This window comes from Hyaena hyaena, unplaced genomic scaffold (assembly GCF_003009895.1).
Source record: "Hyaena hyaena isolate Hyena2069 unplaced genomic scaffold, ASM300989v1 scaffold_33, whole genome shotgun sequence".
NCBI lineage: Eukaryota > Metazoa > Chordata > Mammalia > Carnivora > Hyaenidae > Hyaena > Hyaena hyaena.
This window is the reverse complement of record NW_024080666.1, coordinates 4,391,399-4,405,512: the sequence shown is the minus strand read 5'-3', so window position 1 is coordinate 4,405,512 and position 14,114 is coordinate 4,391,399. Positions and strand designations below refer to the sequence as shown.

The window sequence follows — 14,114 nt, the reverse complement described above, 5'->3', positions numbered from 1 at the left end:
CTGCTCAGGACTTCACAGATAGTTGAGCTGAATTGCCTCAGATGGTGTGATGATTAGGGAAGAATGCTCTCTCTCTCTTTCTCTCTTTCTTTTTTTGGTCTGAGGAGGAGCTCACTTTATTGGGGGAGAGCACTGCACGTGGCCAACAGATGAAGGCATCCCAGTGGGCATCCTCCATATGCATCAGGCTCAAAACGGTACACTGGAGGTTTTGCTAAGAAAGATCAACTGGAACATGGGTTCCTCTGGGTACCTACCCCAACCTCTTCCCTCCAAGGAGTCGGCATCTTCTTGACCATTTCCTTGAAGGCAAATGTGGTCACTTCAGGGATACCTGCTTGTTTTTTATAAAGAATATTTTCTTTAGATTTTTTTGAAGTCATTTATTACTTCCATTCTCTGTTCTCTCAAGGTGATCAGACCAGCTTCTGTACAGATTGCCTTGATGCCAGCCCCGGAGAGGTCATCTTTAGCCATGATCAAGTTGTTCAGGGTACACCATCGGCCAGCGTCATCTTGCTTGTGTGGATGTGAAAGATACACTTCTTAATCTTTTCACTGGGCAGGGGAACACAATTTTCCTGTCAATGTGGCCTGGTATGGTAAGTGCTGGATCCAAAGTTTCTTTCTATTCGGTGTGTGGACATGATAACTTTCACATCACCCCTTGAATCAAATCCATCCAACTGGTTCAATAGTTCCAACATTGTTCGTTGAATTTCTCTCTCACCACCTGAACTTGAGTCATCTTTTTGTTCCAATGGCATCAATTTCATCAATAAACACGATAGATGGTGCATGTTCTTCCGCAACTCAAAACAATTCCCAAACGAGTTTGGGCCCTTCACCTAGATACTTCTGATTAAGTTCAGAGCCAACCACTCTTGAGAAAGTTACTGAGGTTTGGTTTGCTATTGCTTTGTCTAATAAGGTTTTACCTGTGCCAGGTGGACCATAGAGAATAACCCCCTTTCGGGGTTTTATCCCCATCTCTTCATAATATTCAGGATGAGTGAGAAGAAGCTCCACAGATTCCTTAATTTCCTGGATTTGGTTGTCCAATCCCCAATATTAGCATAGGTTTCCTGGGAGGCCTTTTCTACCTTCATCACTGTGACCAAGGGATCTGTGTCATCCATGAGCACCCCTATGACGGCATGCACCTTGTGGCTGAGCAGGACCTGCTTCCAGAAGATCCTTGTCTACAAAGGAAAGAATGCTGACGTAGTGTTCTGAGCCCACAAATGTAGACACAATGGCATGGTTGTCATCAATGATCTCTTCCAATGTTCCTACCGACATTGGGGTCCCCCTCAGATCATCTACCTTTGATCTTTCCTCCTCTTGCTTTTCTTCTAAAGCCTTCATTTTTTCCTGATTTCTAATGAATTCTTCCTCCATGAGAAGAGAGTCTTTAATTCTCTCTACCTTCGATAATTTTAACCTGCACTGAGTGTGACGTGTCACCAGTGGCAGCTTGCTGGCAGCATCTGGTCCCCCTGTTTTCTTCTTCTTTTTCTCCACTCTAGTTGGTACAGGAAGTCCATATTTCTTTTTCTTCTCCTTGTTATCCTTTTTGCCACCTCGAGGGCTATGACCACCACTCGGACTTTGACCCATCTTGCTTTGGCCACTCAAACCAGAATGCTCCTCTCTCTCTAACCAGTGTTGTGTTCTCTCTCTTGGTCACAGGGCCTCTCACCATGTGGTCAGCACTTAGTGTGTGGACCTTGCTCTGTGCCCTTCCTTGAGCATAAGGCTTCCAGTAGAGCCAGAGCCCATCCTTGATGACAGCATTCTCCCAAGCACAAGACAACCAGCCAGTCATAGTAGAACAGGCTCTTTAGAAGCCACCAAAAGGGAGTGTGAAGATGGAGCATCGACTTGGATGAGCGTCAGTTCGTTTGCTGAGGGTCTGCTGCAAGCCAGGCACCATGCTAGATGTGGGGGGTACAGTTCTGAACAAGTCAGACCCATCGCATGGAGCGTATGGTCATGGAAATCAGACATTAAAGAGGTAATTACAGTATCATGGGTTGTCTTATGGGCACAGGATGCCATAGGAACAGGCAAATTGGCTGGTCAGAAACAATAATTCATCATCTGGTAACTGACCTAGAAGTGCCACAGTAGAATTGATGAGCAGGAGAAGGTAAGTGATACACGCAGAGGGGCAGGCTAGTCTGGGGCTGGCGGAGCTGTGTAGGCCATGGTCAGACTTTTAGACTCCAAGTACCATGAGAGGCCACTGGAGGAATTTAAGCAGGGGAAGGATATGAACTCATTTATGTTTTTGAGAGCTCTCTGAGTGACATAGGATCTGGAAAACAGTGGCTCTGACTCAAGAGAGCACTGAAGGAAAGGCCAGGGTAACAGGTGTGCAGCAGGCCTGACTAGGACAAAGGACAGAGGGCTCCAAAAAGGGGGTCTCCAGAGGAGGATGAGAGTAAAGAGGACTTTTAAAATATACCTACTATGCTGGAGAATTTTTTTAAAAAGAGTCTCTGGTTTAAAAAAAAGTCTCTGATAAAGGTGAATAATTCACAGAAATAAAAACGCCCATCTTAAAATTCATATGGAATCTCAAAGGACCCTGAATACTAAAACAATCTTGAAAAGGAAAAACAAAACTGAAAGACTCACAATTGTTGAATTCAAAACTTACTAGAAAGCCACAGTAACCAAAACAGTGTGGTACTGGCATTAAGACAGGCCTTTGGAATAGAACAGAAATACAGATGATCATACATGGTTAAATCACATTTGACAAGGGGGCCAAGACCATTCAATAGAAGAAAGACTGTCTTTTCAACAAATGGTACTGGGAAAACTGGATATCCACACACAAAAGAATGAAGTTGGGCACCTACTTAATACCAAATACAAAAATTAACTCAAGGGGCGCCTAGGTGGCTTAGTCGGTTAAGCGTCCGACTTTCGCTTAGGTCATGATCTCGCGGTTCGTGGGTTCGAGCCCCGCGTCGGGCTCTGTGCTGACTGCCAGCTCAGAGCCTGGAGCCTGTTTCAGTCTGTGTCTCCCTCTCTCTCTGACCCTCCCCTGCTCACACTGTCTCTCTCTCTCCTAGAAATAAATAAAAAACATTAAAAAAAAAAATTAACTCAATATGGATCAAGGACCTAAATGTAAGACCTAAAACAATAAAACTCTTAAAAGAAAACATAGGGCAAAAACTTCACGACACTGGATCTGACAATGGCTTCTTGGATAAGACACCAAAGGCAGAGGTAATAAAAGAAAAAATAAACAAATTGGGCTTCATGAATATTTAAAAATTTTGTACAGGAAAAGACACTAAAAACAGAGTAAAAAGTCAACCCGGAGAATGGGAGAAAATATTTGCAAATTATATATCTGATTTTTAGAAAGGTTAATATCCAGAAAATACACAGATAACTCAACAATAATAACAACAACCTGATTCAAAAGTGGGCAAAGGACTTAAATAGACATTTCTCCAAAGAAAATATACAAATGGCCAACAAGCACATGAAAAGATGCTCAGCACCACTAACCGTTAGAGAATTGCAAAATGAAACTACAATACTACCTCAGACCTTTAGGATGGCTACTATCAAAAAAACCCCAGAAAACAACAAAGTGGTGATGACAATGTGGAAAAACCATAACCCTTCCATACTGCTGGTGGGAATGTAAAATGGTGCAGCTGCTGTTGGAAACATATGGCAGTTCTTCAAAAAATTAAAAATAGGGTTACCAAATGATCTGGCAATTAACTTCTGAGCACATGCCCAAAAGAACTGAAAGCAGGGTCTTGAAAAAATATTCACACACCTGTGTTCATAGCAGCATTATTCACAAGAGCTAAAATGTGGAAGTGACCCAAGTATCCATCTACAGATGAACAGATATGCAACGTGTAGTATACACACACAATGGAATGTCAGTTAATATATTTATTAATATGATAGGAAATATAATATAACACAATATAAGTTAGGAAATTCTGACACTGACTACGATTCCATTTATATGAGGTACTTAGACCAGTCAAAATCATAGAGACAGAAATGCGATAGCTGCCAGGGGCTGGGGTAAGGGAGATGGGGAGTTTGTTCGATGGGTATAGACTTTCAGTTCTTCAGGTCTGGAGACGGATGGCGGTGATGATCGCACAACACTGTGAACGTATTTAACACCAATGCACTAAGATGTTCACTAAGATGATTAAGACAGCAAATTTTAAGTGATAGCTCTTTTGCCACAATAAAAAAATATATAGTATCAGACTAAAAAAATGAAAAGGAAACACAACTAGTTAAATATGGAATTCAGTTGCATGGCCCTGAATATTACATACACATAAGAAGGGGGTGGGTGGTAAAGAGCAGTGGATGCCTTTTTTTCTTTTTTACATCAAATAGGTGAGATTTCCGTGTTCACTTCTTCACATGTTCAACATTTGTTGAACATATACTCTGTTCTCAGAACTGTGTCAAGCTCTCGGGACATAGAGGTGAATAGGACAAAAGGCGACAATAGCCTTGTAAAGAAGACAGGCAAAGAAAATGGTGATTAAATACTGAGTGATAAGTATACTGTTAGAAATATGCAATGGGCTGGAGCACCTGGCTGGCTCAGTTGGAAAAACTACCGACTCTTAATCTTGGGGTCATGAGTTGGAGCCCCATGTTGGGTATAGAGACTACTTAAATAAATAAATAAAATTTTTTAAAAAAAGAAGAAGAAATACAATGGGCTTTCAGAAACCCTCCTAACCAAGACCTGACTTCTGCAGGAGCAAAAGTCAATGCAAAGGCCTGGGGAGGGGGCCAAGGGAACATGCCCCACCCACGTTGGAGTATAGCAAGTAGTTTTGTGTGGCTATGGTTCACAGTGTGAATTTTGTGGGTGTGAGGCAGGGGTCAGCCTTCCGCTGCCCTTAAAACTTTTCTTGTTCTTTATTTTTTTTCTCTCTCTCTTTGCTAAAATATAGTTGTGAAAACGGTTATGTCCTTGAGCTAGGTGAGAATTTTAGTGTCATTCTTGAGGGTTTATAAAAGTACTTGAAACTGTAATCCACCCCCATAAAAAATAGTATGTGTAAAAAGTGAATGGTCTTCTGTGAAAAAAACATTTAAAGTCATCACAGCTTTTTTTTTTTTAAGAATAGTGAGTATTTAATATCTAAGAGTACTCTTTTGTTTAACTTTCAAAAATAGTTACCTATGATCATTTCTGTTTTAAAAAGAAGTCTTCAAGGTGTCTGGGTGGCTCAGTCGGTTGAGCAACTAACTCTTGATTTCAGCTCAGGTCATGATCTCACAGTTTGTCAGTTCAAGCCCCCCATTGTGCTCCACACAAGGGGCACAGAGCCTGCTTGGGATTCTCTCTCTCTCAAAATAAATAAATAAACTTAAAAAAAGAAAAAAGAAAAAAAGAAGCCTTCAACTGGTTTCTAATCTATAAATGTAATCCACTGTGACCTAGTCGATGCTAATGAAACAGCCATATTTGAACAGAGAGTTTTAAGGTTTTAATAGTTTTAAGTTTTAATAGTTCCCAAAGATAGAGAATAATGAATGTCATGGATTGTGCACTGGGGCTTAAGATTGCCCTGGGCTTCTCTTAGCCTCCTTACACATACAAATAGTACAAAGAAGGGGCGCCTGGGTGGCTCAGTCGGTTAGGCATCCGACTTAGGCTCAGGTCATGATCTCACAGTTCGTGGGTTCGGGCCCCTCATCGGGCTCTGTGCTCACAGCTAGCTCAGAGCCTGGAGTCTGCTTCTGATTCTGTGTCTCCCTCTCTCTCTGACCCTCCCCTGCTCATGCTGTCTCTCTCTCTCTCTCTCAGAAATAAACAAAACATTTAAAAAAAATTTTTTTAATAGTACAAAGAATTTAAGACAGGGGCATTAAGGTCCCCTGGGGAAAAGCTTTCCTATTCTCAGGAAGAACAAACATCTATCAGGTATGTCATAATCTCCTATTGACACTTGGCTAAACTTCAGCCCAAAATGCAAAGTAAAGTAGAGCTAATTCCAGAAAGCAAGTTTAAACAAACAAGCCACCAGTCTACTATACCTTTGAGAAGCCTGATTTTCCTACTTAGCTCACACATGTGTTGTTTGGGAAATAGGAATGCCACAACTCTGAGACAGGTGACGAAGCCCTTGTTTTGAGAGGCTGTAAGGCTCACAGCAGCTATGTGAATATTGGTATTGAAAATATCACGAATTCTGTTGCCTGACTTTTCTAGAGCGAGCTGTATGGTTCTGCCGTCTTCATGGGTTTTCACAATATATGAGTTCAGGGGTGCCTGGGTGGCACAGTCAGTTAAACATCCGACTCTTAATATCTGCTCAGGTTGTGATCTCATGGTTGTGAGATACAGCCCCGCATGAGCATGGAGCCTACTTAGGATTCTCTCTCTCCCTCTCTCTGCCTCTCCACCCCTCTCAAATTAAATATTTAAATTTAATTAATTAATTAATTAAAACTCCTGGAAAGAATATAGGACTTAATTAACTTAAATCATCTTTGTTTATTTAGTTAGAAATTTTTAATGGTTTGATTGATTGATTTATAAAGTAAGCTCCCTGCCTAGCATGGAACCCAACATGAGGCTTGAACTCATGACCCTGAGATTAAGACCTGAGCTAAGGTCAAGAGTCAGACACTTAACCAACTGAGCTACCCAGGTGCCCCTTTATTAGTTTCATATTTTTAAAAATTACAACTAAAGGGATGCCTGGGAGGCTCAGTTAAGCGTCCAACTTCGGCTCAGGTCATGATCTCACAGTTTGTGAGTTTGAGCCCCACATCAGGCTCTGTGCTCTCAGCTCAGAACCTGGAGCCTACTTCAGATTTTGTGTCTCCCTCTCTCTCTGCCTTCCCCTGCTCTCTCTTTCTCTCTCTCTTGCTCTCAAAAATAAATAAATTGCAACTATAAAGCTAACAAACAACTCCTCTTATTTAAATCTCTTCTTTTTGTTAAAATAGGAGATTTGTAGCTCAGGTAAAGAAAAACAATGTCATGGGGCACCTGGGTGGCTCACTTGGTTAAGTGTCAGGCTTCAGCTCAGGCCATGATCTCACGGTTCGTGGGTTTGAGCCCCTCATCAGGCTCTGTGCTGACAGCTCAGAGCCTGGAGCCTGCTTCTGATTCTGTGTCTCCCTCTCTCTCTGACCCTCCCCTGCTCACGCTGTCTCTCTCTCTCTCTCAGAAATAAATAAAAACATTAAAAAAAATTTTTGATAAATAAATAAATAATTTTTTAAAAAATCATAATAATAAAAATACTGGAGAATCTGAGTGAATAGTATATGTGAATTCTTTACACTCTCAAGATTTCTGTAACTTTAAAATTGTTTCTAGGGGTGCCTGGGTTTCTAGGGATTCTCTCACTCCTTCTCTCTCTGCCCCTCCTCCCTCTCTCAAAATAAATACACTTAGAAATTCGTTTCTAAATAAAAAGTTAAGATTAGTGACATAATTTTACAGGGAAATAGAGGTGATGACATAAGGAAGCTAAAATCTTGATTAGAGCAGTAACTCAACAGATAATTTTAAAACTGCTCTGGCAAGAAAAAGCAGTATAAACATTTTTTTGTAAAGTGGTGGTAACTACCAGAAGAATACAAGTTTCTGCACAATGATGTTGAAAAACGCTGTAATTTTTTATTTTCCTTAAAGAGAGGCCCCATGCCTCCCCTTAAATGTTTAAGAAGATAAAACAAGAAAAAAGGCTTTCGATAATTATTTTAAAGATAGATCCCATTGGCTGCTCTAAGAAGAATGAATTACAGAAGGGTAATTGTCAATAACTTTACCTTGCCTTTTGCCACTAGAGAAAATAATACATAATAGCCCTGTGGTAAGTTTTTAGGGACCGTTTCCCAAGAGAGAGTATTAAAGACATAAAGCAGCACCCTACACATTGTATAAACTAGCACATGGAGTCAGCATGATAACCTGGTTTTACCTGCTTACTTAAGATTAAAAAAAAAAGCAGCTTCCCATACCGATGTAGGTCACTGTACAGGAAAAGTCACTGAGCAAAGCCTGATATGGCACATGCCCAAGTTCTAGGAAGGCCCCAGGATGACAAGATTCCACACTGACCAAAGATTTGGAGCAGAGGGACAGCCCTGGGTCCACAGTAAGACAACGAGCAAATTCCAACAGCCCCAAGACTTCCCCTAGTCACTCTGCAGGCCGAACAGAGAGGCCCTACCTACTGTGGTCACAGGGGAGGTCACAGGGGAGGGCTGGGACGGAGCCTAGGAAGCTGGCCTAGACCAGGCACTTTGAGAATCAGAAAGCCCTGATCAAAATTAGGATGTAGACAATGTATAGAGACAGGTTGGGTTGCATACCCAAGTGAGGAGCATGAGAATCTCTTAGAGTGGGAGGACTTCTATCTCTTCTGGAACAGGTTCTATCTCACCTGTGCATGCCCACATCTGGAAGACATTGATTCTGTCAAAGACTGGGATTTTTCCTCTACTGTGTCCTAGTTGCTTCCCTGGAGTTCTGGAATCCACATCCATGGTCACTCTTATTCTGGCAAGGTAGTATTTACATTAACATGATAAATTACACAGCACTGCTTAACCATGCAGGCACAAATTGGGTATGTGTAAGGAAGGGTGGGAAAGAAACAATACACCTATGTGCTTCACATCGGGCAAACTCAGTTAGGGGTCATTATTTTTATTTTTTTTAATGTGTTATTTATTTTTGAGAGAGAAAGAGCACACACAATTGGGGGAAGGGCAGCAGAGAGAAGGGAACAGAGGATCAAAAGTAGGCTCTGTGCTGACAATAGCAAACCTGACGTGGGGCTCGAACTCACGAACCGTGAAATTATGACCTGAGCCTAAGTCGGCGCTCAGTCAACTGAGCCGCCCAGGCGCCCCATGGGACGATCCCAATTTTAAAGAGCACTGAGTAGGGGCGCCTGGGTGACTCAGTGGGTTCAGTTCCGACTGCTGTCTCTCCCTGTCTCTGCCCCTCACCGCTTATGTTCCCTCCTCTTTCTCAAAATAAATAAACTTTTAAAAATGTTTTAAAAATATTAATAAAGAACACTGAGTATTCTCTTTCAAACAGATCCACGGAAAGTATTTCCATGGGACATTTGAATAAGATTATGTACAAAGTGTGTACTGACTCCTACCTTTTCTGGAACACCTACTTAATTTGACCACAGGCCTTTCCACTTCTATGGAACATTTCTCTCTCGGGCGTGTGACAGCCCTTTCCTGGTTGTATCCCTACATGTCTGTCTTTATTTCTCTGTCCTCTCTCCTCTCCTGCCTAAACAAAGGTATTATTCAAGAGTGCTTCCTTGGGAACTTCCTATCTTTTCATTCTTTCTTCTTGAGTGACTGTCAACCACTGCCTTTAATTGTCACCTCTGTGCTGACAGTAATAACAGCTGACAATCGCAGGGACTCACCACCCACCGGGCTAATCTCTGTACTAAACTCTGATGGGGTAGACGTGGTTAATATCCCATTTTCATGGAAATGAGGAAGAAGCACTGAAGCTTGGTGGTGGGGTGGGAGGAGGGAGGTTAAAGTAACCTGCCACCTAAAGTCACACAGCTAGTCAGGAGCGCAACAGGGATTCAGCCCCAGCCAGTCCACCTCACAGCCTCCACTGGTAACCAATGCCTTTCGGTATTTCATGCTGTTCTCTGTACTCTCTCACCCAGACAGCTCACAGGGGCCAGGGCCATCTCCTTCATACCAGCCCCTGAGACCTAGAATGCTGACCACCAGTCTACTACCATAGCACCCTGAATGTGCCCAGTGCCCTCAGCATGTTGACCACCAGACATCAGAGAGCACTCACTGCCATGTTTGCCCTGGTTACTGAAACAGAATACTTCCAAACCCTGCTGCCTCGTACCCTGTCCCCTTACCAGGACCCTCCCCCTTTCAAGACCTCCCATGCCCACTAATCCTGGCCTGGTGCTGGCGGGTGGGTGGGGGCAAGGGCTGGGTTGGAGATTTCAGGGTGCTGCTGGCCTTGGTCCTTGCCATTGCTACCCCTGTGGTTAAATATTGTTAATATCGGCTCTTCCTCTTCCTCCTCTTCCTCCCTCTCTCCCCACAAACCAGTTCCGCCTCCTGACTTCCTTATTTCTGGGCCCCCATCTCATTCTCCAGTTCCTATTACATGGAGCCTCCCCTGAGCCCCTGCACCCCCTCCTCTACTGCTCACCTTCAATTGGTTGCTTTGCCCTGTGGCTTTGACCTCTACTACCCCCTACTCCTCCTCCCTCATCTCCTCCTTTCTCTTCCCTATGGCGACCGCTCTGGAACAGACCCCCCGGGCCCAGTTTCCATGGCTCCTGCTAGACTCTTCTTAACCCCGCCCCTTCCTCCTCCACAAACTTGAGGCCAAAGCCTGCCCTCCCTACCTTGATTCCTCATGGGAATATACCTGCCAACCAAGGTGGTGACCTCACCTCTGCAAATGCCATCTCAATTAGAAATCCTTATACAGAAAAGGTATTTCATAAATATTTATTAAATTCAGTCAGATGACACCCACTTGTGCTTCCAAAGTTTTCAACCATATCTGATCACAACCTTCTTGTCCTTGAAACATGAAAGTTATTCCCCTCTCTGCTAACCACAGCCTTGCCTCCTCTATCCCGAGTGGGTGGAGGCATCACAGGAGGTCTCCAGCAGGTTCCTTTCTGCCCATTTGCTCCCAGGCCTGGCCAACAATCCCGTCTGCCTGATTCCCAAGCATTCACATGTAAGGCACCATGCAGTGCTGAGGGCTCAGCTGATGGTAACACCCCGCAACTACCCTCCGGAGGCTCATGACTAGAGCTGGAGGAGAAAGATAGTCACACGAAGGGTCAAATGATGACCCATCATCTACTTCTGGCTCTACAAAGGACCCACGCAGACAGCAGTGCTGGGACAATCTCGCTGGGCCCCAGCCTCACCGAGGATTCACAGAACTTTGGGTCCGCGCAGAGTCCTGCCCCACTGTTTAACAGCTCTAGCAGCTCGGGATTGTTGCTTAACAGTCTGCCACTCAGTTCTCATCTGTAAAATGAGATAGTAAGCAAGCTGCCTCAGAGGGTAGTTGTGAGGCTGAAATGAGTAGTGTGTGTAAGCATTTAGAACAGGTGTGCAGTCTGCTAGGAATTTACCCAAGGGATACAGAAATGCTGAGGCATAGGAGCACATGGACCCCAATGTTCATAGCAGCACTCTCCACAATAGCTAAAACATGGAAAGAGCCTAAGTGTCCATCAACAGATGAATGGATCAAGCAGATGTGGTTTATCTATACCATGGAATACTACATGGCAATGAGAAACAATGAAATCTGGCCATGTGTCGCAACATGGATGGACCTTGAGGGTGTTATGCTGAGCGAAATAAGTCAGGCAGAGAAGGACAAATATCATATGTGTGCACGTATAGGAGGATTAGGAGGAACTTGACGGAGGACCAAGGGGGAGAAGAAGGGGGGAAATGGTGGGGGAAAGGGAGAGAGGCAAACCATGAGAGACTCTTGAATGCTGACAAAAACTGAGGACTGATGGATGTGGGGGGGAGGGGGGGATGGGCATGGAGGAGGGCACTTGTGGGGATGAGCACTGAGTGTTATGTGGAAACTAATTTGACAATAAACTATTTGTAAAAAAATAAAATAAATAAATAAATAAATAAAATAAAATAAAATAAAAAAATAAGGATAAAAGTCACCATAAAAAAAAAAAAAAGAACAGGTGTGCAGTCACCGAGTGTGCACAGTAATGTCAGCTATTATTGTTTCCATCATTTGACGTAAAGTATACAGAAAATTGGAGGGGAAAGATACCTTTGCAAAATATCTCTCAGGATCTCAGATACCTTCCGAAAGTAGAAGGCCAGAGGAAGGGAAGAAGTATAAACAGAAGATTCTTTCCCCGCTGACCTTTACGCAGCCCAGACCTCATTTCTGCCCTTGGCCCCAACCACTCCTGCAGGTAAGCATCGGTGGCTTGGACCGGTCTGAGGACGGAGGCTGCGGCTCTCACGCCGCCACAGGCCCCTTCCGCTGCACAGATGCGCTTACTCAGTCAGCAACGATTTGCACCCACCCTGCATCAGCCTCGTGTAAGGGGCACTGGCCCCACTGGCCCCAAAGTCGGCTCAGTAGCTGTCCCAAGATGCTCATGAGCTTGCAGTCTCCCCAGTTCAAACCCACATGCTGACAAATGTTACGAAGAAACAGAACGTGTGACGTGTGAACTAGTGATAGGGGCTATTGGGCACAATCAGGAAAGGCTTCCCTGAAGAGGTGACATTTAGACTGAGATCTGAAAACTGAGTGTCACAACGCGAGGAGGGGGAAGGCAGGTCTCTGGATTACTATTCCCCACAATGCGGGCCATGGGACGTGCAGGTGGGCGGCGCCCCAGGGGAACTTCAAAACCTTCAGGAATAGGGGGCGTCACAAAGCGGTATCCAAACTGGGTCCCTGAGGCCACAGGGCCAGGCTTCTCCGCCCAGCAGCCCACGACGAGAACAGGGGCTGGCCAGGCAGCCGGGAAGCCGACGCAGGCAAGCAGGATCCGAAGTAAGGAGTCTGGAGGTGTGCTGACTTCCCGCTCCCGCCTTAAAGGGATGAGGGCAGTTCCTCCGAAAGAGGGGTTACAGACCCCCTGAGGGGCCCCCGGGGAGTGCCAGGACTGGGGGAAGGGGTCTGGGAGGAGGAAGGGGGCCAGGCAGCCCTTGGACGCCGCCAGCAGCTCTGGGCTGGGGCTAAGACCTGGGGAGGGGGCTCCCGGAACAAGGCAAACTTCTGCGGGGCAAGGCTGGGACGCACCTGGAGAAGACGATCCCTGGGGGGTGCCTGCCGAGTCGGCCGGCAAAGCTCACCCAGGTCCCCCCAGACCCGCGCCTGGCGCAGCCTCGGGGGCACTAGCCCCTCTCCCGGGACACGCCGCCCCTCGCCTGGGTCTCGGGATCCTCGGCGGTGATACTGGGGACCCCGCGCCGCTGCCGCCCGGACGGCAGCGGCGCGGGGACGCGACCCGGGGACCCGAGGGCGCGCGGCGGGCTGGGGGCCGGGCAGGGAGGGAACACGGCAGCGGGAAGGTCCCCAAGCTGCGCGGACTTACCCAGAAGTTCGCCTTGAACAGTGCGCCCGTCATGGCCGGCGCGCGTAGCCAGGGCCCAGAGCAGAGCGGAGCGGCGGGTAGGTGCCAGGAGGCCGGAGGGTGACAGCAGGCGGCGGAGCAGCCCGGCCGGGGAGTCTCGGGGCCGCGGGGAGGTGCCCCGGGTCCTAAGCCACGCCCTGCTTCGCCGGCCCAGGGCACACCACTGCTCCGCCTAGGCCTCCTCCCCCTCCCCCTCGCGGGTCACTGGCGTTCAGCGCCCACGCGCGCACCCAGGGAAAGCCCCGCCGCGTCCCGCAACCCGCAATCAGGGAGCCGGGAATTGTCCCCTCATGCAGGAAGCCTTCGAGGATTGCAAGGAACTGGTCCTGCCGCCTTCCCAGTTCGGCTCCCTTCCCGCCTACGTGCTCCCTCCTCCCTCGACCGAATTCCTCGAGGAGAAATCCTGGCCCAGCAAGGTGCTGGATGGAGCCCCACCTGATCAGAGGGTGGTCTCGGGACCGGAGGTCAGGTCCGCAGTGCTCGAGGACTGACGATGCTAGTGGTCACGTGACGTGCAGACGCTTCAGGGAGTCCTGAGTACGAATCCAGATGCACCCGCTACAGATCAGCCCCTGAGCAGGTTTTAGTTTAAAAGTCAAGAAACACCATTAATACTGTCAGCCCTTGACTCTATGTCCCTTAGTGGAGCCTTTTAAAGGCCTGCAAGAGCTCAGCTCCTCTCCGACCTGCTCCCCATTCTCAAGACTCCAGACCCTTTTCCACCAAGCACACTCCAGCAGCAGCCAGAGCCTCCTTCCTCTCTATGCACTCTGCCTCCCTAAGGACACACCATAACCCCAGGAAAAGTCAGACTCATCCCTCCTTGGTAGTAATATGGTACTTTGGGACAAAGGACTGCTCCATACTACAGGCTCTGAGCCAAAACTGTGGCAGACAGAGGCTTGAACGTTTTGCCCAAGATCTCAGGGTATTAAACAGATGAAGAAC

At 46.3% G+C, this 14,114-nt stretch overlaps 1 protein-coding gene and 1 long non-coding RNA gene across 2 annotated transcripts in view; one reads left to right on the top strand and one right to left on the bottom strand.

Moving 5' to 3' along the window:
- Nucleotides 1–13,266, bottom strand: part of PSTPIP2 (proline-serine-threonine phosphatase interacting protein 2) — a 76,073-nt gene extending 62,807 nt beyond the window's left edge. Inside the window, exon 1 of the mRNA XM_039228825.1 lies at nucleotides 13,128–13,266. Within this exon, the coding sequence (XP_039084756.1) occupies nucleotides 13,128–13,160 (33 nt within the window). The 5' untranslated portion in view covers nucleotides 13,161–13,266. The remainder of the gene's footprint in view (nucleotides 1–13,127) is intronic.
- LOC120229680 lies at nucleotides 12,523–14,114 on the top strand. Its single transcript, XR_005527809.1, has 2 exons — nucleotides 12,523–12,583; nucleotides 13,463–14,114. It is a non-coding gene; the product is annotated as an uncharacterized LOC120229680 (long non-coding RNA).